At 44.1% G+C, this 26,487-nt stretch overlaps 1 protein-coding gene across 1 annotated transcript in view; it reads right to left on the reverse strand.

The window, feature by feature from the left end:
* Positions 1 to 26,487, reverse strand: part of PCNX2 (pecanex 2) — a 300,955-nt gene that overhangs the window by 37,292 nt on the left and 237,176 nt on the right. Inside the window, exons 28-30 of the mRNA XM_077751690.1 lie at positions 26,309 to 26,367; positions 21,514 to 21,729; positions 2,009 to 2,262 (exon numbers count right to left, since the gene is read on the reverse strand). Coding sequence (XP_077607816.1) covers positions 2,009 to 2,262; positions 21,514 to 21,729; positions 26,309 to 26,367 — 529 coding nt within the window. The remainder of the gene's footprint in view (positions 1 to 2,008; positions 2,263 to 21,513; positions 21,730 to 26,308; positions 26,368 to 26,487) is intronic.

Below are 26,487 nucleotides of genomic sequence, written 5' to 3' on the forward strand. Positions count from 1 at the left end.
TCAGGAATGTGTGTGGAAAGGTGGGGATGGGGGGCAGTGTAGAAACTCTACCGGAAACAACCGTGGAAAGTTCCAGATGGTTTCTGTCTGGGTTCAAGGCTGCTCAGAACGCACTTTCCTAACCTCCTCACTGCCGGGACAGGACAAACTTCTGGCCACTGGGAGACACCAGGAATGTAGTGTGGCAAGTTCCAGGAGCATTTCTAGGGCACAGCTGGCACATGCCCTCTGTCTCCTGTGTCCTCTCCTCCATCCATTTAAGCCTGGGGCTTACATCTTGGAACACGAAGTGGGGGAAGCCACTTAAAATGGTAGGGCTGGCCGCTGGAAGGAACCTGGGTCCCTAGGACTTCCTGGAACAGAGCCACCGCTCCCTTCTTCATTCATGTGCAACAGAAACACACTTCTCACACGAGGGTGCCACAGTTATTTCATGACCCACTGCCAACTCTACTCCCAACTGGCACACCAAGGTTGCCTAGGGTTGACTCCGTATAGAAAACGTCTTGCAGCCTAGTTTATATTGGCCAAGGGAGCAGACCCTGAAGTTCATGAGGCGGGAGGTCAGCACTCCCTGATTTACTTTTCCAAGTCTGCCCCAGTGCATGGAAGGCTGGGCAAAACATCCACAGTTCCGTGTGAGGTGTGGCTGTAAATTCCCGCACCCCTTCACCACACGTGAAGGTGGCGGATATGAACCACTAAATCTGTTTTGAATATTCTGCGCAGGAAAGGGTTTCACCAACATGTCTTGTTGCAGCTGCCTTGGGGTGTGATCATTAAGAATTAGTTAACCTTCTGACTTTTTACAATCTGTCTTCTATTTCCCGTAAACTTTAGCGCTATGGATGCACCCATGGGGCTCTCCTTGGGAGATATTCCACATTTCTTGGTTGAAACCCCTGACGCTTGAGGCACCTGTGTTATCTGTCTACTTTGCATTTCCTCATTTCTGCTGGGCCACCTCTTGCAGCCTCGGCTGGAAGGGAGTCCGGGATCTCAAATGGAGAAGCGTCCTCATTTTAAATGGCATTAAAATGTGGACTGCTCTGAGGACAAGGACCCAGGGTTCTCTGCATGCAGAGTGCTCCCTCTGAACAGAGGCCAGAACAAAGACTCCCCCCTCTTAGGAAACACCTTCACCTGATTGTCCCTCTGTACCCTTGCTCAAGGTTCACATTTGTTTTCTGGGAGACTTCACTCCAAACCGGCACATTTTCTGAGGGTGAATAGGGGTTAGGCAGATGTGGATACTAGCAACAGCAGAGCTCTGTGATTAGTCCCAAATGAGCATGGACGAAAGGCTGTCATAACTAATCCTCATTAGATCATTTCACTATACTTTCGAGTTTTTATTTTAAGCTTAAAAAATAAATCTGGTTCTAATGTGGAAATTGCAGGGTATCTAAAGTGATAACTTCTGGGGCACCTGGGTGGCTTAGTCGGTTAAGCGTCCGACTTTCACTTAGGTCATGATCTCGCGGTTCATGGGTTCGAGCCCCACGTCGGGCTCTGTGCTGACTGCCAGCTCAGAGCCTGGAGCCTGTTTCAGTCTGTGACTCCCTCTCTCTCTGAACCTCCCCTGCTCATGCTGTCTCTCTCTCTCTCTCCTAGAAATAAATAAAACATTAAAAAAATAAAAAATAATAAAGTGATAACTTCTAACATGTAAACACTGACGTTTGGTGATATTTTCAGGACATTTCAATTCACCATCGCCACCATCACATAGCTTTGCTGCGTTAGAAGTGAAGACACAGATCTATGGAAGGAAAAGAACTATTAGCCACCATTAGAAGGTGACTCAAAGCATGAATTCAAAGGCTACCTCAAAGCCCTTGAGGCTTGTTTTGCTAAACCGGCGGTTCCCCAACCTAGCTGGGTCTCAGATTTGGAAGTTGAGGAGAAGCTTCAGAATCTAGCTATTTGCAAAGCTCTTCCGGAGTCTCCTAGGCCAGCCCAAAGGGATGACTCAGGCAAGTGTCCCGGGGGCCCAGAGCAGCGATACCTTGATGTAGTACCGGATGAGTGTCCTGCGGAGGTCATACACCTGCAGCATGGTGGCTGCGTTGTTGTCCATGATGCTGTAGCCCTGCAGGATGTACTGTGTTCGTGTGATCTCCCAGGTGAGCCAACGGAGGTTAAACGCGGCATTGCAGGACAGCAGGTGCGGCAGGTGGCCCGGCTTACAGCAGCAACAGCCTCTGTCGTCCTCATCACCTTCCGTGATGGCCTCGACCTCTCTCTGTTGGCAGTAGGTTCCTGGCAGAGCACAAACATGAGGCAAGTTACACAAGAAGTCACTGGGTAACCTTTGTTTACGAGGGACTCTCCCCTGGCCTTCACTGGAGGGGAAGACGCCGAAGGGAGTCTGGGAATCAGAATTGTTTAATTCTTAAGTTCCCAAACAAGTCACCGTTCTCATCGCCAGTGACTCTTTTCTTCATTCGCATTCACTCTGATTCTCATCTCCTCCCCATTTTGTTGTGCGTGCGAGAGGAAGCTGACTTGCACAGTACTCATGGGCACCACGTTGAAAGACAGTACGGTTATACTCTTGAGCTTCCTTTTCCAAGAGCCAGCAGGTCACCACTGAGCAGAGAGGAGGCTAAATATAGGTGGCAGGTGATGTCTGAGAGCAAGTAGGTGCAGGCTAAAGTGTTTTTCAGGAAGGAAAGCTCCCTGCTTCTTTCCCTGGAAGAGCTCCATTGCCTAACCATAAGGGCACACCACGCATGCCACCTCACCTCGCATGACTGAGAGCAAGATGTTGGGGGGGCTTCAACGTTTTTGTCAATGATGTGAAGGGGAACGTACACGGTGTGCCAACGACATGGGTTGCCGGTACCGTCTGGAATGCAGAGTTGTGACCTAAGATGACCTCAGAAGATAGGACCGTGGACTGAAACTAACATGCTGAAAACTGATAGGAATAAATGGAATATCCAGCATCTAGTTTCAAAAAACCAGATACATAACTTGTGAAGATATAGTAGTATATTTTACAAGTGCTTTGGTAGTTTCGTTGATCACAGAACCAGAAGCAGGAAAAGGGAAAGATCCGACTTGGAACAGCTCCTCCGAACCCTTGGGTGTTTTTAGCTTAGGAGAAATGTGGTTTCACTTCTGTTGGAAGAGATCATGCTGGCTTGTTGTCCAGAGAACGGACTATCGAGGCAGCAGGGGTGGGAGCGAGGATATCAGTTAGGAGGCTGTTAGTTAACACACCCAAGATAGCAGTGATTTGGATAAAGGCCATTGGGGAAAATATGGAGAAATGATCACATTCTGGATCTCTCTGAAGGTAGTCTGCTAGGATTGGGGAACCAATTTGGATAGGAGATGTTGAAAAGATGCATGAAGAATGGTGTGAAGTTTTCTGACCTGAGTGAGGTAAGAAGTGAAAAGACCGGTCATGGAGATGGTGAAGACTGCAGGGGAGCGGCCTTTGGGTGGGCTGATGGGAAGATCGGGAATTTTTAATTCCATGTGTGAAGTTTTAGCAGTTCACCATTAATCGAAATGGAGATGTCAAGTAGACAGTTGGATTAAGAAATCTGGTTCAGGGGAAGGGTTCTGGCAGAGATTCATAACATCTGAGAGGATTATCAGGATACAGGGGCGATTTGAAGTAATCTGGGGAGAGAGGCCAAGTCAGAGCTGAGCTCTGAGCGTTCCGTTCAGAGGCTGGGGAGGTGAGGTGCTACCAATAAAAACGATTGATGAGAAGTAGCCTGTGAGGTCAGAAGAAAGCCAGAAAGAGGCAAAAGGCAAGTTAAAAGAGAGAGAGAGAGAGAGGAAAAAAAGAGTTTCAAGGAAGAGGGAACATCAGCTATGTTAAATGATGCTTGTAGGTTAAATTACCTGAGGAATGAACTGTGAGGGTTGACAAAACAGAGATGAATGATAATCTCTGTGAGAGAGGTTTTGGTGTAATGATGGGTGGGGGAGGGGATGCCTGCTTGGAGCCAACTGAAGACAGTAAGAGAGAAAAAAGCAGGTACAGTTAGTGTAGGCAACACTTTTGGGAAGTTTAAAAATCTTTACGATTCTATTATATTTTTGGCTTTCCTTGCATAGACTGGGACCTCCTCTCCAATGTTAAATAAACATTAGTTTAGATGGAAAGTATTCATTCTTTTAGCATTACATAAGGACACTAGCTGTAGGGTTTTCATAACTGCTCTTTGTCAAAAGGAGGAAGTCTTCTTCCATTTCCAGTTTTCTAAGAATGTGCATTAAAATCGGAAATAGGTATTTAATTCTAGCAAATGCTTTTCCTGTTTTTCCCGTTTATTCTGTTAATATGGTGAACTATATTGATTAATTTCCACATATTAAACCAATCTTTCATTACTGGGATAAACATCACAAATTTATATATTGCTGGATTTGGGTTTCCAGTATTTTGTTGGGAATTTTTGCATATACACATTCACAAGGTACATTGGACTACAGGTTTATGTCCTTGTCTGGTATATATATTGAGCTTATGAAATGTATTGGGAAGCGTTTTCTCTTCTATTTTCTGAAAGTCTTTAAGCAATATCGGTGATAATTCTTGCTTACATATGTAATAGAGTTTAATAGAGTTTACATGTTTAATAGTGACAGAATGATTCTAGAGTTCTCTCTGTGGCCAAGATGTTTTGTTTTTGTTTTGTTTTTCCTTACAAATTCAATTTCTTTAGCACATATAGGTCTATTCAGATTTTCTGTTTCTTCAGGTGTCAAATTCAGAAAGTTATATTTTTCAATGAGTTTTTAATTTCACCTAACTTGTCAAATTTATAAAATATCCTTATTATGATGTTTGTAACATCTGGAGTAATGTCCCTTGTTGATTCCTGATCTTGATAATCTGTGTTTTATCTTTCCTTTCTTGATCAGTCTGGGTAAAGTTTTTTTTTTTTCTTTCAATTTTATGGGTCTTTCCTGAGAACCAACATTTGGTTTCATGATTTTCCTCTATTGTTTCTTTATTTTCTGGTCCATAGATTTCCTGTTCTTATTTTTTAAAATTTTCTTCTTTTATTTGCTTAGAGAAAAACTTACAGCTCTAAAGGTTTATAATAGCAAAGAAGAAAGGTTTAAATCAATGATCTAAGCGAGGAGTTGGCAAACTATGCCTATGAACTTAGAATGACTTTTATATTAAAGGGATGGAGATAGAGAAGGAGGGAAAGAAGAGATAAAGAGGGGAGGAAGAACATATATTTAAATCCCATAATAGACTGTCATTAGTTTGCTGTAATCAGTCAATTTTTTAAAAAGCATTTTAAAAAGAAGAGAACGTCTTTGCTCACATATTTGCCATTTCTGGCAATCTTCATTGTTTTACATTGAATCAATTTTCTATCTGTTATCATTTGCTTTCTAACTGAAGAGTTACCTTTAACATTTGTTACAGTGGAGGTTAGCTGGTAATTATGTCAACTTTAGTTTTCCTGGAAATATGTAAATTTTGCCTTCAATTTTAAAGGATATTTTCCTTAGCTGTAGAATTCTGGGTTGATAGTTTTCTTTTCTTTCAGCCCTTAAAAAATACCATTGCACTATTTTCTGACTTGCATTATTTCTTATGAGATTTTAATGATAATTCACATGCTTGTTTCCCTGGATATTAAATGTTTTCCCAACTTTCGCGTGATCTTGACAAAATGATGATAGAAAAATCTCAGATGTTCTTTTTATTTTTTTAAATTGTCACCAGTTTGAGGATTATGTGCTTAGGTCTGGTTTTCTTTGTGTTTATCCTGCTTGGGGTGTGCTGAGCTCCTGGGATTTATGGATTGATATTTTTCATCAATTCTGAAACATTTTGGATAGAAGTTTTTCATTTTTTTTCTGCCCCTATTTATCACTTTCCCTTTTGGACTCCAGTTTTACACATATGTTAGAATGCTTGATATTGTCCCCATAGATCACTTAGTGTCTATTTTCTTTAACCTTTTATTATTTGCATCGGTTTGGATAGCTTCTATTGCCTTGTCTTCAAGTTCATTGATCTCTTCTTCCACCCTCTAAAGTTTTCATTTCAGACATTGTATTTTATTTTTAGAATGTCTAGTTTTTTCCTATGATAGTCTCCATCAGGACAATCATTATGATCATTTTTCCTCTGAATTCCTAAACATATTAATATCCATTTGAAATTTCTTTTCTGTTACCTCCAATATCTTTGTGTGTGTCTCTATTTATTGTTTTCTTCTCCTGGTTACAGATCGCTTTTTTCTGCTTCTTTTGATATTTAGAAGCTCTTATTATTTGCTGGATATTGTTGATGCTATAGTGTTGACAGTCTGGACTTTTTTTGGGGGGGCTTTTCAAAGAGTTATGTCTGTTAAGTAGTTAATTTATTTGCACATCAGCTTGTCAGCTTGATCCTTTTGAAACTATTTTTTACAATTTAAACCCAAGTTAGTTAACATATAGTGTAATAATGATTTCAAGAATAGAATGTAGCGATTTATCATTTACATGTAACACCCAGTGCTCCTCCCAACAAGTGTCCTCCTTACTGCCCCTCTCCCCTTTAGCCCTGTCCCCCACCCAACACCCCACCAGCAACCCTCAGTTTGTTATCTGTCTTTAAGGCTCTCTTATTTTTAATCTTTGTTTGAGAGTGTCTAGAGTAGACCTCTAGGGTGATAATATCTCTACTCCCAAAGCTTGGTCTTTCTGGGGTCTTGGTTGAATTCCTGGGATGTTCAACAAGATGTCTCCACCAGATGACTGGAATTTCTACATCTCAGCACCTTCCAGCCTCCATATTTTCTAGTTAGCTAACACCTCCCCCGTTACTATTCTCTAAAAGCACTTGCCTCTAACATTCAGCAGGTTAATACTCATCCAATCACTAAAGAGGATCCCTGTACAGATTTTCACAGTGCCTTCTTTGTGAAATTCACTCCTGTCTGATACTCTGACCCACAAAGTCCAGCTACCTTAGCAGCAGCTGATTCTGCCTCCCTACCTCAGCAAGACAACTGTATTCTACTTAGGTGCTGCCCCCCCACCCCCATACTACATATAAGAAAGGGTCTCTAGGAAGAAAGCAAGGGTAATTATGGAGTCTACTTGTGTGTCTTCTTTCTCTTGTTGATCAGAGGCTTGCACTGTCTTTTTTTTTTTTAATGTTTTATTTATTTTTGAGAGAGAGGTAGAGACAGTGTGAGTGGGGGGGGGGGTCAGAGAGAAAGGGAGACACAGAATCTGAAGATAGGCTCCAGGCTCTGAGCTAGCTGTCAGCACAGAGCCCGATGCGGGGCTCGAACCTACGAACCATGAGATCATGACCTGAGCCGAAGTCGGATGCTTACCCGACTGAGCCACCCAGGCGCCACCCCCACCTTTTTTTAAAGAGGCTTGCACTGTCTATTCAGTGTCTGAAAGCAGTTGATTAATATATTTTTCCTAGTTTTATAATTGTGTATGGCAGGAAGTATAGTCCAGTACTGGTTACTCAGTCATGGCCAAAAGGGTAAGTCTCTGAATCTGTTTGCATGTCTGTTGAGACTGAATTCAGACATAAAAACTGTCCCTTACATCCATTTCTGTACCATTTACTTTTTCCAAGATCCCATACCATTATTCACCGTAACTGCTACTTAGCAGGTGCTAACGAAGTAGCTGGTGGACTGCCTGAATGAATAAACAAAGGGAAGATTTTTATCCAGATCACTGCGTGCACAGGCAATAGAAACTATTGAGAAAATGCATGGCAGAATATATTACGTATTTGACAGATAAAGAAAATCAATGTCTGTCCTAAGCCTCTCCACAGAACTCATAAATGAGATAGTCATAGCAGGTCAGAAATGAGAAACTACAACCTTCAAATAATAATGTACATACAGAACTGTTAGGATAGCAGTCAGTGAAACAGGACTCAGGATCAGGATGGGGAAAGCAAGCAGGCAGTGTTACATAAAGTATAACAGCGAAGGGCTGGTCCCACATCTTATGATTCTATTTGTCTTTCTCCAAGACCTCACTGCTTTGGGTCTTAGCTAAAAGCACTCTTTTTAAAAAGCATTTCAAGGCTCTCCTAGCTCATTCTGCAATATAAGGCCTTTATTCCCTCTGGTCCAGTTGTATAGAAATACTATATGAACTATAAGCAATGAGTAATTCAGGCCACATGCTCTGGGGCCTCCAGAGAGAGTGATGACCACAGGGTCCTAACTGATCCACCCCCTGGGACCCTTGGACTTGCAGGCACTAGACTCCGAGGGTGGGAGATCTCTCATCCTACCAAATGGCACACCAATAACACTGGTGTCCTGCAAGTAATACTGTTATTCGGCAAGAAACCCCCTTTCAGTGAACGAAGTGAGACAGTTCTTAGACTCTACAAGGAAGAAGCATAAAGGAGGATTTTCACCTCCAATAGATTACCAACACTGGTCAAATGATGTTCCTCAAAAATCTGCATTTCTTTATGATTTCTCTCTCCATACTTCTCCATCCAGGTCTGGCCTTTATCATGTTGAGCTGAATGTAAGGTTTTTTATTTTCCATTACATCAAGCAAACTGGAAGGTGTGTGTGTGTGTGTGTGCACGTGTATGTGTACACAATACAGAGTGGAGTGTAAATTTCTGCCACATGAGTAGTAAAGTCCCACACCAAGAGGAGCATGGGTACATCTCTGCATTGACAAGGACAGCTGAGGAAACAGTGTACCATGAAGGACAGCTACTCGATGGGGACACGCTAATTGCCAAAGGTTTTTGATAAACACTCAAAGTTAAGGTAGGTCTCTGTACCTTCTCTTAGGAGCAAAAGATTCGCAGCCAGGATCACATTGCAAAAGAATACAAAAAGAAAAACCTCAGTCACTTCTGTACACGCATTACTTTGCTGTTCCAACGCAAAGCAAGACCATATTTTCTTCTCAGACAGGTTCACCGGGTCTGGAGCACATTCCTTCCAAAGGGAACACCAAAGGTCAACTGCCCCCACACTGTGACCTTCTGCACCATTGGTGTCAATGAATGAGGACCTGGCTGGCTGTCTCTGTCTGGTGTTTCTACTGAAACTGACCCTTGGCATCTTTTACGTTCTCATGGCCTCAGTCAGTGGGACACAGGAAGGCATTCATTAAATAATTTTTAAATTATTTAAATTATTAGAGCATCTTCAAGCACTAGTGTTGAATGATGAGAACGCCTAATTAAAGCAGTGGAAATTAATTTTTTGAACTGAAAATGTATCTAGAAGATCCCAGAAGTCTTGCCACAGAGGATATATATCAATTTCCTAAGTGTGGCCACGACGTGAGGTAGCCCTCGCTGCTGGACCGGGCAGCTCTCCTGACCACCGACCCTTCCTTCCTCCCTTTGCTGGTCCCCCCGAGGAGCCAGCACTGCTCCCCTTTAAGTCCTGTTTGCCATCCGTGCCAGCGACAGCCGGGCCTGGCTTATTTATTCACATGTAATTCCCCAAAGGAATGAAGTTAATTTAAAAAGGCGTGCACAGTCCAATGGCAAATGATAAAAATTTAAGTAAAAATGGGGCCAAGAGAAACCATGATGAAGCCAGAATAATGTCAAGAGATGCTAACTGCATTCTGCGATGCCCTATCTATTTACTAAAGGTAGGCCACAGACTTCCCTGGGGCTTTCTAGAAGTCAGTGAAAGAAAACTTGAGTAGTTCCTTGTGTCCTTAAGACAACGACAAAAATAATTGCTTGGAAGGATCTTGGCTATTTCAAGCAAAGGCACCAGAAACATAATGTTCCCAGGACCCTAATAAAAGGTACATTGTGTGACATGGGGAATACCATCCTTCAGGACATTGCCCAGAAAGTACGAGCTGTGCAATAAAGGGAGAGCATTTCTATCGGTGGCGGAACCACGTCAGCCTTAGGAATGTGATTCTCTAAAGGCCTCCTGTCTCCCAACTCCCAAGGGCAGATTTTAGAGAGTCGTGAGAGCAGGAGAACTTGATCCTTTTGGGGAAGTCTTCACTATGGATCATTTCTGTCCACCCAGTTCTGACAATTACTGTGGACTGAGCAGCAGTGAATTTTAAGCCTAGGAATGGAGATATTCTGTGTGGCCAGTTTGTACAGGTCCCCGGTTTCCTGGTCCAGCCGGGCTGGAGGTAGAGCTGACATCCCCTTGGAACAGTCGGGAAGCCAAAGAGAATGGGCTGAACAGAAGGTTTGGTAACCAAAAATCCACCCAGTGTCACTGCTTCCATTCCAGACAACCCCGTGGGGAAGGGGCCATCCAGGCCGGGAAGCCTGGGCCACAGGAGAGGGGACTCAGGCAGGCCGGCTTGTGTGGGAACTTGACTCCCAGGAGGCATGCGCACTTTGATTCTGTAGGTAACAGGCAGGCAGTGGGGATTTTTGAATCTCAAGGAAACATGGGTAAAGCTTGCAGTTACGGAAGATTCCCCTGTAGTTTTGGGGGAGTTAGGAAGGGGCTGGGGACAGGAAGCCTACCACCCACAGTCCCACTTCAGGTGAAAAGTGATGGGGACAGGAGGTAAGGAAGAGGTTGTTTGCCAGGAGGTCAGAGGAAATGAAGGGGAGACCCAGCCACTGATGTGAAGGGGACACATTAAAAACGGTCCCCTACAGGGGCACCTGGGTTGGTTAGTTGATTAAATCTCTGATTTCAGCTTAGGTCATGATCTCACGGTTTGTGAGTTGGGGCCCTGCATTGGGCTCTGTGCTGACAGCTCAGAGCCTGCTTGGGATTCTCTCTGTCTCTCTCTTTCCTTATACCCCACTTGCACTCTATCTCTTTCTTTCTCTAAAATAAATAAACTTAAAAAAAGAGGTCCCCTGCAGTGGGAAGGCTGCGCCAAAAGAAAATGTCAGCTAGTCTTACAACCTTGCTTTACAACATGCACAGTGAAGCCTAAATGCACAACATACTGTAAAGATTGGGCCTCCTGACCCTCCAATTTTTTTCCTTATCTGATAAGAGTATCTTGACAAACCGCTCAGCTGTCCCAACGAATCCGACTAACTGGATTCCCCAGAAAATGGCATGTATTATCATTATTGTGTTTAGTCTTATCCAGTGATCATGTTTTAAAATAACTTTGCTAGACATTTATTTGCACTGTGTTTTCATATGGTCACTGCCTTCACTGGGCCTGCGTGCCAGATATGGGGCTGGCGTTTTACATGTGTGTGCAATGAGGTCACCAGGAGGGGACTCCCAGGAGAGAATCAGTCCCTGGCCATGGAGTGGACTATAATTAGGCAGGGATAGGATTAAGCCAGGGCTTTTGATTCAAGCTGCAAGTGGGCTTAGAGACACACACTCTGGGATGTGTGTGTGTGTATTTTATAAATTGCATTCCTTTCTGAGGTCATAGTTAAGATCATTCCCAAATTTCTCAGGGCCGCAGAAGGAGGATGACACCAGAAAATGGTCAAAGCTAAGTTCACAGTAGATCACTTCCACAAACATTTGGACCTCACCCATGCATGTCGTGTGCTGGAAACACAAGATGCGTGAGGCAGGCCTCAGCCCCAGCGAGCTGTCCTTGGAGAAGCACCCTCCTCAGTGTGCTTCTAAAGTGTGTCACACATACCATGACAGAGATGACAACAGGGACAGCATCCACAACAGGAAGGCTGGACATCTAAACTATCATTGCCTCTTGCTGGTTGGTTATATCAAGGGCCATAATGTGACCAAAAGAAATAATATGAGAAGGCATTTTAAACTTTTAAAATTATTGTCATTTTCAGGAAAGTCATAGTGCGGGGTTGTTGTTTTTTCATTTGTTTGTTTGTTTGTTTTCAGGAAAGGCATGGAGATGCCTTTCTCAGCCCCTCCTCCACCGTGTGTACTTCTCCTACACAGAATCCTGGAACTGGAGCTTAAAGGTACAGGCAGGTTTTCTGTCCCCAGCTATCTGCCCAAGAAGAGGCGTTTCCATCTGCTAGACTTCACCAGATTCAATTTCTGGGAAGAAACAATCATTACAATGATTAATATGTTTATACGTAAAGCTGCCCTATCATACATCCCATTCCTGATGGCTACGCAGCCATTTGATATTAATCCACACTTGAAATTAATCCACACTTAAAGAGAGAGAAATAGGTTGCCAAGAATATGAGACATGACCAAGGTCACACAGCAGAAGTAAGTCAAGGAGTAGAATTGGTCTATTGAGACACTGACAGGGGAGCCTGGGTGGCTTAGTCGGTTAAGCGTCCGACTTTCGCTTGGGTCATGATCTCGCGGTTTGTGTGTTTGAGCCCCGCGTCGGGCTCTGTGCTGACTGCCAGCTCAGAGCCTGGAGCCTGTTTCAGAGTCTGTATCTCCCTCTCTCTCTGACCCTCCCCTGCTCACGCTGTCTCTCTCTCTCTCCTAGAAATAAATAAAAATATTAAAAAAAAAAAAAAGAGACACTGAGGGGTTTTAGCTCTTTATGATTTTACTGGACAATTTCTCTGCTGGTCCCAAAGTCCAGGCCTTCAGCAACACTGCAGCTGACCACCTTTCAAGGATCACACAGAGAATCTAGAAGAAGTGTATTGGCCCAGGGTATGGTAGGGGGAAAATATGTTAGAATGATTTATACGTGGTTGATTTTGTGGTCACAGCAGAGGCTTTTGTTGTAACCATTTTACATTCCAAGGAGACTCAATTTCTTTCGAGACATCTCCATACGAATAAAAAATTTCTTATGACCTGTCTGGGCAGCTGGATTTTAAAAACGGTGGAATACCTTCCGGTGAAACAGCGTTGTTTTCTCTCAGAGAATTTTGATTTCAAAACATCACCTACCAATGTAATATTAGTCACCTTGAAAAGTGATCTCTCTGGTAGCATCTCATTTATGGCCCACAGTAACCTGGCTATGCACGTGCAGTTTCTCCTTTTTTGTGTAAATAAAACACTGGGTCTCCAAAGCAGCCTCTCCGGTAGAAGGGGCTGGTCTTCTGAATTTAAAATCAGGATTTTCCTCTTAGCATATGCTGTCTAATAAGGTTAAACAGATTAGAAGCAGAAGTTCTCTGAGTTTACTTTCTTTCTATCAGCCCATAAGAGAACATGAAATGCACCAAAAAGCACTTCAGGTACATGGTAACTTATATTGGGCAGGTTTGAAGCACAGGTACAGGAAGCCTTGAATTACATCATCATCATCTCTGTGAATGATATGGCTTTTCTTCCATTCTTGGCCCACTTACAGATGATGAGACCAGTGCACTTGACCTTACACAGGTAAGTCACTCTCTTATTCATATTTCATTCTGAGTTGTATTATTGTACTTTTCTCCCACAAATTTATTTTTGAGTGTCGTTAAAATATGTGGACTCTCTGGGGCACCTGGGTGGCTCAGTCAGTTAAATGCCCAACTCTTGATTTCCATTCAGGTTGTGATCTCATGGTTTGTGGGTTTGAGCCCTACATTGGGCTCTGTGCTGACAGCTCAGAGCCTGGAGTGTGCTTTGGGTTCTGTGTCTCCTTCTGTCTCTGCCCAGCTCCCCCACCCCCACCTCATGCTCTGTCTCTGTCTCTCTCAAAAATACAATAAACATTAAAAAAATTGTTTTAAAAGTATGTGGACTCTTTGCATGTTCAAAAGCAAAACCTCTTTTCTTCCCAGACTTGCTATTTAGACAAGTCTGGCTCTGTCTCTCTCACTCACATGTCACATAATTTGAAATGAAGACAAATATGTGTTTAGGAATTCTGAATGGAGAACCTATTATTGTAGGGGTAAAGTTTGGAACCAAGAGATTTAACAGATTACTCGAGCCACAAAGATGTAGGAACTAAGGACTCGCTAATGACCTGAATGTTGCCACAGAGAAGAAAGAATTCTAGAGAGTTTCAAGATTAGTGGGACAGCTATGGCGTCACCACTAAGGAGAAAGGTTTGGGTTGGATTAACTTTAGATAAGATTAGGTTACACAGATATTTTTAAAATGTCCCCACAGGCTAGTGATTATGGGGTGTTAGCCAGACTATGAGATGGCTGATAACATCTCACACAAACAGGAACATAAACCCCATTTTTGATATTTTCCAGATCCGACGGTAATGTGTGGCTACATCCTGATAACTGTGCCTTTGCTTTCCATGTTCGTTCTGCAAGAGCCATCTGGGTTTCACGGTTGCTAAGGCAGGTAGATCATTCCAGAAACTGAGCTGCTAACAGTGGTGGTGCCATATTAATATTTAAGACCTGCTTTCAGGTAAAACTTATAAGTCTCAACAACCAGGGAGAATTTTGAAAAAAATCCTTTCCTTCCTTCCTTCTTCCCTCCTCCCTCTCTCCTCCCTCCATTCCCTCCAAGTCAGTGTGGCCTATTTAGGGGACATTCCCATCCAGGGATGCTTACCCCTCCTCTAACCCTGGTGACTGTGAAGCCTGGAGTCTCCTTCTCCCAATATTTTTTTATGTCTCAAATATGGACAATAATACCTTCTCACTTTATAGAGTTATTATAAGGAATATTCTGGAATATGCTGAGGACTATAGATGAAGTGCTTGGTATGGTGCCTGGCAAAGAACTGATGCTCAGGAACCCTTAGACTGCCTTTACTTTCTCACTCAACCGATATTTACTGGGCATCCTAGGTGATCCAGTCAACACACTGGGGGAGGGGCACGACTAAGGTAAGGAACCTTAGCCTTTGAGAGTCTCACCGTCTAAGAGACCTTGGTTCAATCAATATATCACAGCCTGCATGAATAAAGAGCTGCATATACCAACTTTACAAGAATACTGAAAATAAGCTTTGGTTTTTAAATTATTACTTGTTATTTTATCGCCAGGAGACATTTACTGACCATCCACCACATGTGGCCACACGTCTACACATCATGGTAATATCCTGATCCCAAAGATGCATGATCTATACAAACACCTAAAAACAAACATAATTTTCATCACGACTTTGGTCTAAACAAGAGGACAAAGTAATCCATACTACTGGTTGTGTTTTGTTTGAGCTACTGTATGAGCAAACACTGGAAGTATTCGATCCCATAGGAATGTATATACAATATGTAAAATATACACAAATGCCGTATCATTCATCATAAAGAAATACTGAAAAAAGAGTAATTTGATGGAAAATTGTAGCAAGGCAACTAATAGAAAAGGTAAGTGTCCACATAACATCATGCATTTCTAATACCGTGTTTCTTGGGCTTTCCAAAAACCCACTTTATCAAATGACACTTTAATATTTCTGAAGAGGCCCCCTAAGAAGATTTCTGGAAAAATCTGGATCTTGCTCTGATAAAAATGTAGCAATCCTATATTAATGAGGATAATGAAAGCTGCATGCATAACTAAATTTCATCTCAGCAGCCTCAAAACCTCCCATGCATGTGACCCAGCCTGAGATGACAGGATCTGCTTCATCCCCCTTGAGAGAAGGTTGCTTTATGGCAGTTCATATCATTTGCCATGGGGAACCCAGGACCCCCTGTAGCCTAATTTCCATAGTGCTGTATCAATCACATTTTCTGACCTGATCTTAGCTACCACCCAACTTCCACCCAGGCCACCAACTCTTGAGATCTTTTTGCTGTGCCCTCGGGAACTCATGATCTATTCCTCAACTTCTCTGAATGTTCTCCCCTTCTCCTCGGTGCCATATTGGAAAGCTAGCTCTTCGTCCCCAAGTGGGGATGACTGTTCTCCTGCACTCCTCTCTCTCGCCCCTGGTTCTGAGGCAGATGGAAGACATTCTCTTGCTTTTCAGTGATGCTGTCAGGTTGTTCTCTCTGTCTACCCCACACCATTCTCCTTCATTGACATCTTCCATGGCCCTCTCTAGGGCACTCCGAGACCTTGAGTGGAGATTCTGGCTCGGGGTCACTGTCACTGTCCAGCATACTTCTGGCTGATCACTCTTGAGTTTGCAGCACCCTGACCCCCACTCCTTTAATGATCTCATTCACTCAACCTCAGCCACTCACTGCCATGGCCACGATCCATGACTATAATTACCAAAGACTGTTGGCTCTCTATGAATGTTCGTTTCAAACATCCTACTCTCCAGCAACCACCTCCTACCTTCCCAGCTCATCTCCTCTAATATCACAACTTCTATAACTGCGGCACCTTTCTGGGATCCAGAAAGCCCTTCACCAGGTCCTGTTTCCCACCCCTCTCATCCCCTTGCTCCCTTACCTCTCAGCTTGCATTTCAAGGCCAGGCACTGCAGACATCATCACACCCTTGCATATGCTGTCACTTTCCTTGTCCTTGTCTTACTTTCTGGCACTCAGTCAACTCAGTCTCAATCCTGATGAAGGCCAACTCTGCCATTCTATACCTGCACCCTTGAAGCTGAATGTGGCTTAGAAAAAACACGAGTGACTACATAACAGGTCTTCCTTGAAAATCATGACCTCTCACCTCAAGTGAGCTCATCATACAAGCCAACTCTATTTCCCCACTCCATCCATCCTTCCGTCTTTCTGCCCACCTCTTATGTGCATCTGGGCCATATGTTCCCTCTCCTCTCCTGTGACATGAGATGAGTTAGCATAGGTTCCATCCTCCCAGCCCTGGGGACTCCGTCATTGTCATTAGAGCAAACTCCTTCCGTTTGCCTGAAATCCCTTCATTCTACTCACTGCTGTGGTGGTGCCTCTGATGCCCAACCCTATCGCTAGCCAGTGCATGAATGCTTGAGCATGCCAACCTCCCCTGTGAGGTCCCACACCGTATTAGCAAGAAGTCAACAACTGCTCATCCTTCCCCTTGACACCAGCCATGGCCTCAAGACTGGGATGCCCACCAATAGCACCTACTCCCTGGGAGAGACTTATACTCTGACTCCGGCAGAGAGGAGAGGTTCAACTTTTCCCTGAGTGTATCATATGGTGAAAATATTTTATATCTCCTGACTTGATAGGCTGTCAGAGCTGGAAAGACACTAGGAACTTAGAAATCACACCGAGGCTCTGACAATGGAGTCGAGAATCTGAGAGGCCAAGTCATTTGTGATGCTCTGTTAAATACCCTCAGATAAAGTGGGTTTGGGGGTTGCTTTTTTTTTGCAACTGGAAAAATAATGTGGAGTTTTTGAAAAGATGTCCAAGTGATTGAAGGCATTCTACCCCAGTTTACTGAGTGTTTTATAAAACTAAATAAGCATTACAGTACAAATCCAAACAAATATCCCAAAGGAAAAAAGAAAGAAGGTAAAAGGGTCAGGCAGCAAGAGATGTTCTGGCTAAGAGATAGAGAGTCACATGGGTTTGCCTAGTTCCAGCACTAACGAGCTGTGAGCCTGCAGATAGCATTCATCTTCTGGAGCCTGGCTTTTCCATTAATTAAGTGGGAGGAAGCAACGGGACTGTGGCCATTCTGAGGGTGGATGTCACCTTCACAGGCCAGTGCTCTCTCCCTAGCTCGGAGCTCACATGCAGCTCATAAAAGACTCCCTCCAGTGCCTTTTACTTTTGCTCCTTATTCTTAATTCTTCCCCTCTTCAGACAGTATCTTCAAGTTGCCTGGCTTCTTTGGTTTGCAACACTGTGATTCCTCCTTCATTTTCCTCCCCTTCTAACAAAAATGGTGGCACATATTCTATAAGGGACATGGTGGCCAGCGCTATTCCTCCAGATTTGTGGGGCAGCAGCCAGACCTGCAGTAGCATTCGGCACCCAGGGCCAGGGTGTCGATAAAATAAATAAGGGTGGTGACCTGGACCCCCGAGCCAAGATGTGACTGCTTTGTGAGATCAGCACTGCAGTGTGATTTTAGACACGGCTCTTGATCTACAGCCACCAAGCCTGCTTCTCCAGGCTTCTTAGAGAGTCTGTGCCCTGTGTAATATCTTCCAACAAACCCTTCTCCTGGTTGAGTTAGCTAGAGTTGATTTCTGTTGCTTGCAACTAAAAATTCCTATTGATACAAATGCATCCTCTGCAGTGAGAAATAGACAGATGGATCTCTTGCTCCCTGGCCATGGGAGGCTATCTTCCTCCGGAGTGCCTTATTCATTTCCTGAGAGTCAGTCTGAGCCATGAGCGGCTCATGTCTCCACTGATGGCTGCAGTGTGCTTCCGAAAGGAGAACCAGCACAGCCGTATTCTGACTGCCCCAGGTTGTACCGAAGTAGGTCAAATTTGACCCAAATATAAAGCCTGCTATTTGGGAAAATAGGGAATTGGAAGAAAAAGTGAAATACTGAAGGGATATCTTAGAAAAATACTCAAGGAGGAGAAAGAAAACAAGATCTTCCCTGGGAATACTGGAGCACATATTGCAAAGAGAGATATAAAGAGAAGAGTCATTTTAGGTCAACCGGATCCCTCCTGCAACTAAAGCATAACTTAGATTTTGTCACACTCTCTCTGTGTTCCAGACTACAGTGCAACTAAGTCAAAGAAATGTACTTTTCGGGAGTGAGTGGTATTGGAGCAGGTTAACCGGTAATGTGTTCTCAAGATATTATTATTATGCTTAGGCCATTCTTGTAGGCAGGTTACATTTCATCAGTGATCGGCGAGAAGAAGAAAAATCACTTAGGGAGACACTCTTGGGCAGCCTCACCTAACACAATGGCCTCACCTAACACAATGGCCTGACCACATATGGCGGTTCTGAGCCTCCTTCGTGTTTCCTCTGAGGTAGTTTCAGGAGCCTGGTGTGTTGTTATGAGATTGGCCCCAGTGACACATGCAGTGTGTTAGGGCCACATGTATTGGAGCTGTCGTTGGGGATGGCCTCAGCCAATAGGATGTGATGGTAGTGACACGCTGCCTGTCCCAGACACTGGGCCAGGAGGGGCCTCACAGTCACCCAGACCACACCGAGCCAGCCCACCAGACACGGAGCAGCACCTGGAGGACAGGGGGCCAGAGCTGGTAGCCTCGTCTGGATGTGGCACCTTGGACCTTCTGGCCTCGTTCATCTTCTGGCTGAACGCAGCTGCCCGAGTGACCCAGGGCGGGAGTGACAGAACTAACAGCCACCCTCACAACCGCGAGAAAGAAGACATCCCCTTGTCCGAAACCATTAAGTTTTGTGGGCGGTTGATTTCACCCTCCAAAATGATACGAGGTAAAGCCCAAACATTCAGGGCGGTGGAGGAAGAAGCACGCCTGTGTGTGACGCGTGGGGTTAGGGACAAATTGGTGTATGCTTCTCAAGTCCAGTTGACCTTGAAACCTTTAAACTCAAACATCAGGCCAATTTGCCAAAGACGCTGTAAGCTGCATGGAACTTGAAATAGAGGCTATTAGCTATTAGAACTCAGGTTCAACGAGGTTAACTTAAAATTCTTCCTTTGAAGTCCAGGAAAACCCAAAAGCACTCGCTAGAGACAAGTCTGTTGCATTGTTGCACCAAAAACAATTTCCACCACCTCCAGTGGCATTTTCTGGCGTTTGTGCAAAATTTCAGGGACACACTGCTTCTCCATTTGTCCTGCAGAATCCGATCACTACTCCTTCGGCCCCATAACCTTTTCCAAAATAAGCTCTCTGAATTAGATTCCTAATGTTTTTAAGGATGCACAGAACATGTGCCTGAAGCACAGAACCCACATTCTAAAAAAAAATAATAATCTTTTGTAAAAATTTATATAGGAATGCTAATAAACAGAATAGATATTCATAAAACTAATGCTTAGAACCAAAAGACTTGGTTAACGAATTAGGTAATTGTGTTGAAGATATAAAGTAGTGGCAGTTTGTTCTTGGCTATAAGGTTTCTTTTTGTCACTCAGAGGTTCCAGATAGTGGCGACCAGGCTCCTACTCACCTTTCCAGGGTCTGGGACCCCTTTCTCCCAAATCATCTGGAAGCCACATCTGGCTATTTGGGGCCTCTTTATCATCACACCTCTGCCCACCTCTCCCCTCCAACTGCAGCCTCTCCTTTGCTGACTCAGACTCCACTCTGATCCCAGTCCCCCCGCTCTGGTCCCCACAGTGCCCCATGCACAACGCTGCCACCACACTCATCTCCCCGGGCAGTGGTCACTCAGGATGAGTTTCCAGTCAGCAAGCTGCCTAAGGTGGGGTCCTTCACTTCTGTCATCATGGCATCTAGCCCTGTGCTTGCTAAACATCTCCTGAATGAACAGAAGGCTTGCATGTCCACTTAGCTACTTGAGAGATTCACTTAGATGAATCAAGGGCATTTAAAAAAACAAATATCCAAAATGGAGCTCTTGATTACACTCCCAGACTCCAAAGTCCTGTTCTTCATTCAGGCTTCCTTGTCTCCATAAATGCACCTCTCTCCACCCAGGCACTCAAGCTGGAAACCGGGGAGCAGGCTGAGCCTCCTTTTCCCCGGACCCCCCAACACCGAGCCCAGCCCTTCCCACCTCCAAATCTCCCTGTGCTTCCCTGTCTGCACCTTCTCCCAGTTGGGTGACAGTGAGACACTCCTCCATGGCCTTCCTACTTCTGCTTTTGCTCCCTTGGAGGACAGTCTGCCCACAGCTATCGGAACAATCTCCTAAAGTGTGAATTAGGTCAGTGGTCCCATCTCCTTCCCAGTGCTTTCCACTAGGGCTAATTAGTTTGCTCATCAGTTTCCTTGTTCGCTTTCCACATCTCCCACTGGAGGAATACATCACAAGGGCAAGGGTCCTTCAGGTCATGTACGCATTGCCTCTCCAGCATTAGAACTTGGCCTGACATGGAGGAGGTGTTAGAAAGACATGCACTGGATGAGGGAGTAAACAAAGAATACAGGGGGCAGCAACATGAACATGTGGGTCAAGCTAATCGCTGCATGCTCCACGACACAGTGCCAGTGTCAGATTCATGGACAAACTGGGGTCACGTTTTCCAGATCAGCTCATTAACTGCAAAGCAGTAAGCATCCACACAGTGTCCGCATATACACGATCTCACTGAAATCACACACCTTTATAGAGGCAGCCATTCTTCCTCTTTTTTGATAGTGGAAAAGGACAGTTCAGGCACCAAATGATTTTCCATTACAGACCACAATACCCGAAACCCACAGACCCAGGTTCTGTTTCTGGCTGACTCCACACGGAGCCCACGCATGTGCCGCGGTCTCCCGTCACTTCTGAGTTTTTTCCAGAAAAATTAAAACCAAAGTTCTGACTTGCCACTCCAGAGGTTTACACAGGATGATATGCTTCACTTCTCTGTTCCCTCAGACGACTGGGATTTATTTATAGCAGAATTCATAAATAAGGGCATTCAGAATCAGCTCCCTGATTCTCAATCTGTAAGACGGGCATTAAATTCTTCCTTTTTCATGGTGACTTTTTTTTTTTAAGTTTATTTACTTATTTATTTTGAGAGAGACAGAGTGCAAGCAGGAGAGAGGCTGAGAGAGAGAAGGAGAATTTCAAGCAGTCTCCACTCACAGTGCAGAGCCCGATGTGGGGCCTGAACCCATGAAACCGTGAGATCATGACCTGAGCCAAAATCAAGAGGTGGATGCTCAACCGACAGAACCCCCAGGTGCCCCCATGGTGGCCTCTTATTAAAGCTTTGCACAATAATCAATTTAGGCAACTGGCTTCCAACAACTTCCAAAACGAAGAAATTCTTACCTCGAAATTCCAGGCCTCGAAGTTGAAAGGTGACAAGACCATTTCCGATTTCAATCAGGTGAACAAAAGCGTTGAGGTAGTCTGAAGCCAAAATAAAGCAATCGCCGGAGCTGTAGTTACCCCATCGACCGAGAACTAAATCTCCACAGAGGGACTCCTGTAGGGCCCTTGTCAGGTGCTCATAAAAGATGGAGTTAAGATTATTGTCATCATTCCCTAAAGGCAGAACAAGAAATATCATCAGTGTGTACTTACTTCTGTCTACTCAGACCTAGGAATCAGCGAGCTGTCATTTGAGTAAAGGTAAATCAGGCTTTTTAGATACTTGGCTCGTTTTTGTTGATTTTGGGAGACCATCTTATTTTTTCCCCCTTATTTTCTTTCTGGGCAATCTCACCTATGCAAATGGATTAAATTATCGTCTGAATGCAGTTGACTTACAAATTCACAGCTCCAGCTGAGGTCTCTTGTCAAGCACTCAGCCTGTGAACCTACTTGCTTACTGAACATCTGCTCCTGTATGTCTCCAATGCTCCTCACCTTCAACAGGCCCACGTCAGGCGCCCTTCTGTTGCCCACCTCAGTAAACGGTACTACCACCCACTCAGCTGTCACCCAGGGATCTCAGTTTCCACTCCTTCACACCCCAGCCTCTCAATTTTACTTTCTTCAAATACTTTTTTTTAAAGTTTATTTGTGTGTGTGTGTGGGGGGGGGGTGGGGAGGGAGANATGTTTATTATGAGTGGGGGGGGGGTGGGCAGAGAGAGGGAGAGGCAGAATCCCAAGCAGGCTCTGAGCTGTTGGCACAGAGCCCAACACAGGGCTCAAACCCACAAATGGTGAGCTCATGACCTGAGCTAAGATCAAGAGCCAGATGCGTAACCGACTGAGCCCCCCAAGCACCTCACTGCAAATAGCATTGGCATCTTTCTACCTCTCCCCACTTGCATTACCCCTACCCTACTGCAAGCTACAGTATTTCTCAAGTGGACAGCCACACTAGTCATGTGACCTGCCACCCAATCTATTCTCTAAACCACAGCCAGAGTGAGCTTTACAAATTGAGGAGTTGAATATGCTCTCTAGGACCCCTCAACCCCATAACTTAAGGACCTTAGTGGTTTCCCAATGCTCTTAAGATGGGAACAAGTTTTCTCTTCTTTGCCTTTAACAGGGTTCCCTATAATTTAGCATTCCCAGGTATAAAGCTAGGACAGTCAGTGCCCTAGGAGCAAACCTAGGATATACGGGCACATGAGGGGCACGTGGGGTCTGCTCCCTACTTCAATCTCCATCCTCACTTCACACAGACCTCCCCCTCCCTTCTCCCTTATGCTCAGCACAGAACATGTCTCAGTAATGACTCCCCTGCTCCTTCCCAGCCTGGGCCTTTGTAGATACCCATCTCTCTGCCTGGGCGCGTCTTCCATTCCTCTCTGGCATTTTAACACTTACTATTCTTCAGACCTCATCTCCATCACCACTTCCGGGAAGCCTCCATTGACCCCTCTGCTGGGCCAAACCCCCAACGACAGGCTCTCAGCACCATGGTCCTCTGCTCTGAAGCACTGGTCACTATTGGAATGTGTGTGTTGGTGTGTGTGTGTGTGTGTGTGTGTGTGTGTTTGTGTGTGTGATTATATGATTCACATCTGATTTCTCCAGTGAAGTGGAGAAAGTGAAGTGAAGAAGACATGAACTCTAGATATCGGCTCAGGTCATGATCTTACAATTTGTGAGTTCGAGCCCCACATCAGGCTCCATGCTGACAGTGCGGAGTCTGCTTGGGATTCTCTCTCTCTCTCAAAGTAAATAAATTCGCTTAAAAAAGAAGAAGACATAAAGTGAAGGAAGACAGATCTATGTCCGAATTTGTTTATTTTTGTATCCCAATATTGGCAGAAGCACTATCATGCAATAGGGACTAGCTAAATAATCTGTTGAATAATGGATAGCGCCATAGATCATAGAGCTTCTTTAAGAAAATTTTGTTTTTAAGAACACTTCTGTCAAGTAACTCCAGGGGCTTTTTTGAAATCAAAGTCATTGATGGAGCACCTGAGTGGCTCAGTTGGTTAAGCGTCCAACTTCAGCGCAGGTCATGATCTCACGGTTTGTGATTCAAGTCCCACATCAGGCTCTGTGCTGACAGCTCAGAGCCTAGAGCCTACTTCAGATTCTGTGTCTCCCTCTGTCTGTGCCTCACCCCCATTCATACTCTTTCTCTCTCTAAAGATTAAATAAACATTAAAAAAATAAAAAAAGAAATCAAAGTCATTGAGGAGTCATTTATAGAAATAAACACCATCAACTTATATACATATATATATACACATATATATTCTATCCTATATACGATACTGTTAGTACTATATCTTATGTACAAATATTTTTACACATTATATACACATAGATATATTACATTAAAACAATTTATTGTTTTTAAATTATATATATAAAACTCAGACTTATTTAGGAATGGCTTTAATAGAGTAAAATTTATCTTTTCTAGTGGGTAATCCTCTGAGTCTTAATAAATGCACAGGCACGGAACCACGGAGTAGAATCACACATTTGGGATTCCTCCACATCGTCATCCAGAGCAGTGATCTGTTCTGTGTTAAGTAGTATTCCGTGGTATGCATGTACTAAGGCTTATTTATCCATTCATGCAGGTGGAGGACACTTGGCTTATTTCCAGTCTTTGGGATTATAAGCAAATCCACCAAAAATATTCATGAGCGGAAGTTCATGTGAACACAAGTTTTTGTTTCTCTTGGGTAAAATATCTGGGAGCAGCCGCCATTCTCAGAATGGCTGCATCATGTTCGTATCTGCCCCTCCCCCACCTGCAGTGACTGGGGTTCTAACTGTTCTGCACGGTTGCCAAGACTCAGCATTGTCAACTGTCGCTTGTTTGCTTGTTTAATTTCAGCCATTCTAATTGCGTGGATGAAGACACCCAGAGAGAGTGAAGGAAGGCTACAGGAAAGGAGACAGAATGATGGAATGTTTGGGGATGTGTGGAATTGGGGGTTCATGGTGCATTTCCTTGAATCTCCCTTTCACTCCCTCTATCAGACCTCTCATGATGAAGGACAGAAACTTGTTCAAGAGAAGACTGGATAGACTTGGAAGTCCTCCTGCTTTGTGGTCTTGTGGGTGGAGGAAGTGCTAGAAGGGTCTGGGAGACCTTCGGTACTCAGTTTGCATTTGGTACTCTTAGGAGCGAGCATCTTATGTTTGGGAGTAGATTCTGGGTCTGGAAAGTCAGGGAAGCAGAGTTGCCCCACGGAGGAAGTGCCTAAAAACAAAACTCAAGGCTCCCTTCTAGATCGCCTATTGGAGTAGAGGCGGCGTTAGAAGCTGCAGATCTGAACAGGGCTCCCCAGCTCCATACCTTGGGGAAAGGAACCATGACTGGGGGCACAGGAAGGTGAACACCGGCCCCAAGTGAACCTGTGTAAGGAAGAGCTGATCCACCTGTAAGAAATCTATAAGCTACTGCCATCAAATTATGAATATCCTTGCTGGGCATTCATGACCGTTAAAAGCCGAATTGAAATTAGTGCATTTATAACCTAATCATGATTAATGGCGAGGAATAAACTGTTCTGTGGGCTGAGTCATGTCATGTAGTCTAATGAGGTATCAGTATGCTTAATCTTCTATGCAGATTAAGCCTGCCTGACCTGGGATTCTATTCATTTTCAGTGATGAATCAGCAGGCATCCGGAGACGCTAATTAGACATTACTTTGAGTCTCTGCTACCTTTAAAGGAAAGGCCTGAATGAGAGAATTAACTTTTGACTAATTGTTCAAACTGTTTGATATTTAAATAAAGCAAAACAACTTAAACCACTAAAGTGGAGATCTTTGTAGAACACCTTGACCACACATCTGCATTATTTGATGAAAATGAGACAGCAATTAGGAACCACTAGAGGCACGATGCACTTGTGAAACCATCCATATGCCTAATATCAATGGCCCTGCAGTGTCACAGAGTCCCACAGATGTGCATCAGAGACATCTGTAGCCCATCCACCCCCACCAAGTTGTACTGACAAGTTGAACTTTGGGACAACAAAGAATAATCCTCTCTCTCCAGGTATTTTCAAATTGCAAATTATGATTTCAAATTCATCATGTATATGCAATTCAAATATAGATAATGATATGATACAGTTCTTCCTAGACAAAATGTTTGGCACAGGGGAGAGGGTGGGGTGAATAAAAATAGAGAACAGTTAAACTCCTGGTTCTGAGATGAAGAGAAAGGTAGAATGGTTGCAAAAGAAATCGATCATAGCAAGAACAAAGTGACACAATTTCCTAGCAGATAAATCCTTCCATAGCTTCATGTTTTCAGAAGTATCTGAAAACTTCTGAATTTTAGGTCCTGGAATGGTTTGCCTTTGAGGACATCATCATGCTGATGGTTTTCCTACAAATTTTTGGCTATGAGACCCACAGCAAGGTTTAGAGTCTGTATTTGACTTTTGTCACGCACAAACTAAAGCGTCTTAAATGACAGAGCCATTCAATACCAAGCAGGTACCAGGTCAATTCCTAATGATGGAGAAAAGCATTTCTAAACCAAATCAGGATGCTTGGTCAATCTACTTGTATAGTTTTCTTTTTCCAGTCAGTATATTTACCAAGACCTACCTTACCTCCACAATGATTAAAAAGAATGAGGAGTCACCTCCCCTTTTTGGACTGAAGGAATCCATCTATATAACAACATAAATACATCGTTTGGAAAGAGAGAAAGAAGGTATCTTCTTACCTGGATCCTTTTCAATTTGGACCACCAGTCTCGTGTTGGAATTATCCACACGCCGTGTGCTAGAAGGGACCGCAGAAGGGCAGAAGGTCATGATGGGATCACTACAAATGGCAGTTGATTTACAGTATTGGCTGTGTGGCCAGGGGTGGGGGGGGCGGGGGGAAGGGGCTGAGGAGCTG

This window comes from Crocuta crocuta, unplaced genomic scaffold, assembly GCF_008692635.1.
Source record: "Crocuta crocuta isolate KB4526 unplaced genomic scaffold, BGI_CrCroc_1.0 scaffold59, whole genome shotgun sequence".
Lineage (NCBI taxonomy): Eukaryota > Metazoa > Chordata > Mammalia > Carnivora > Hyaenidae > Crocuta > Crocuta crocuta.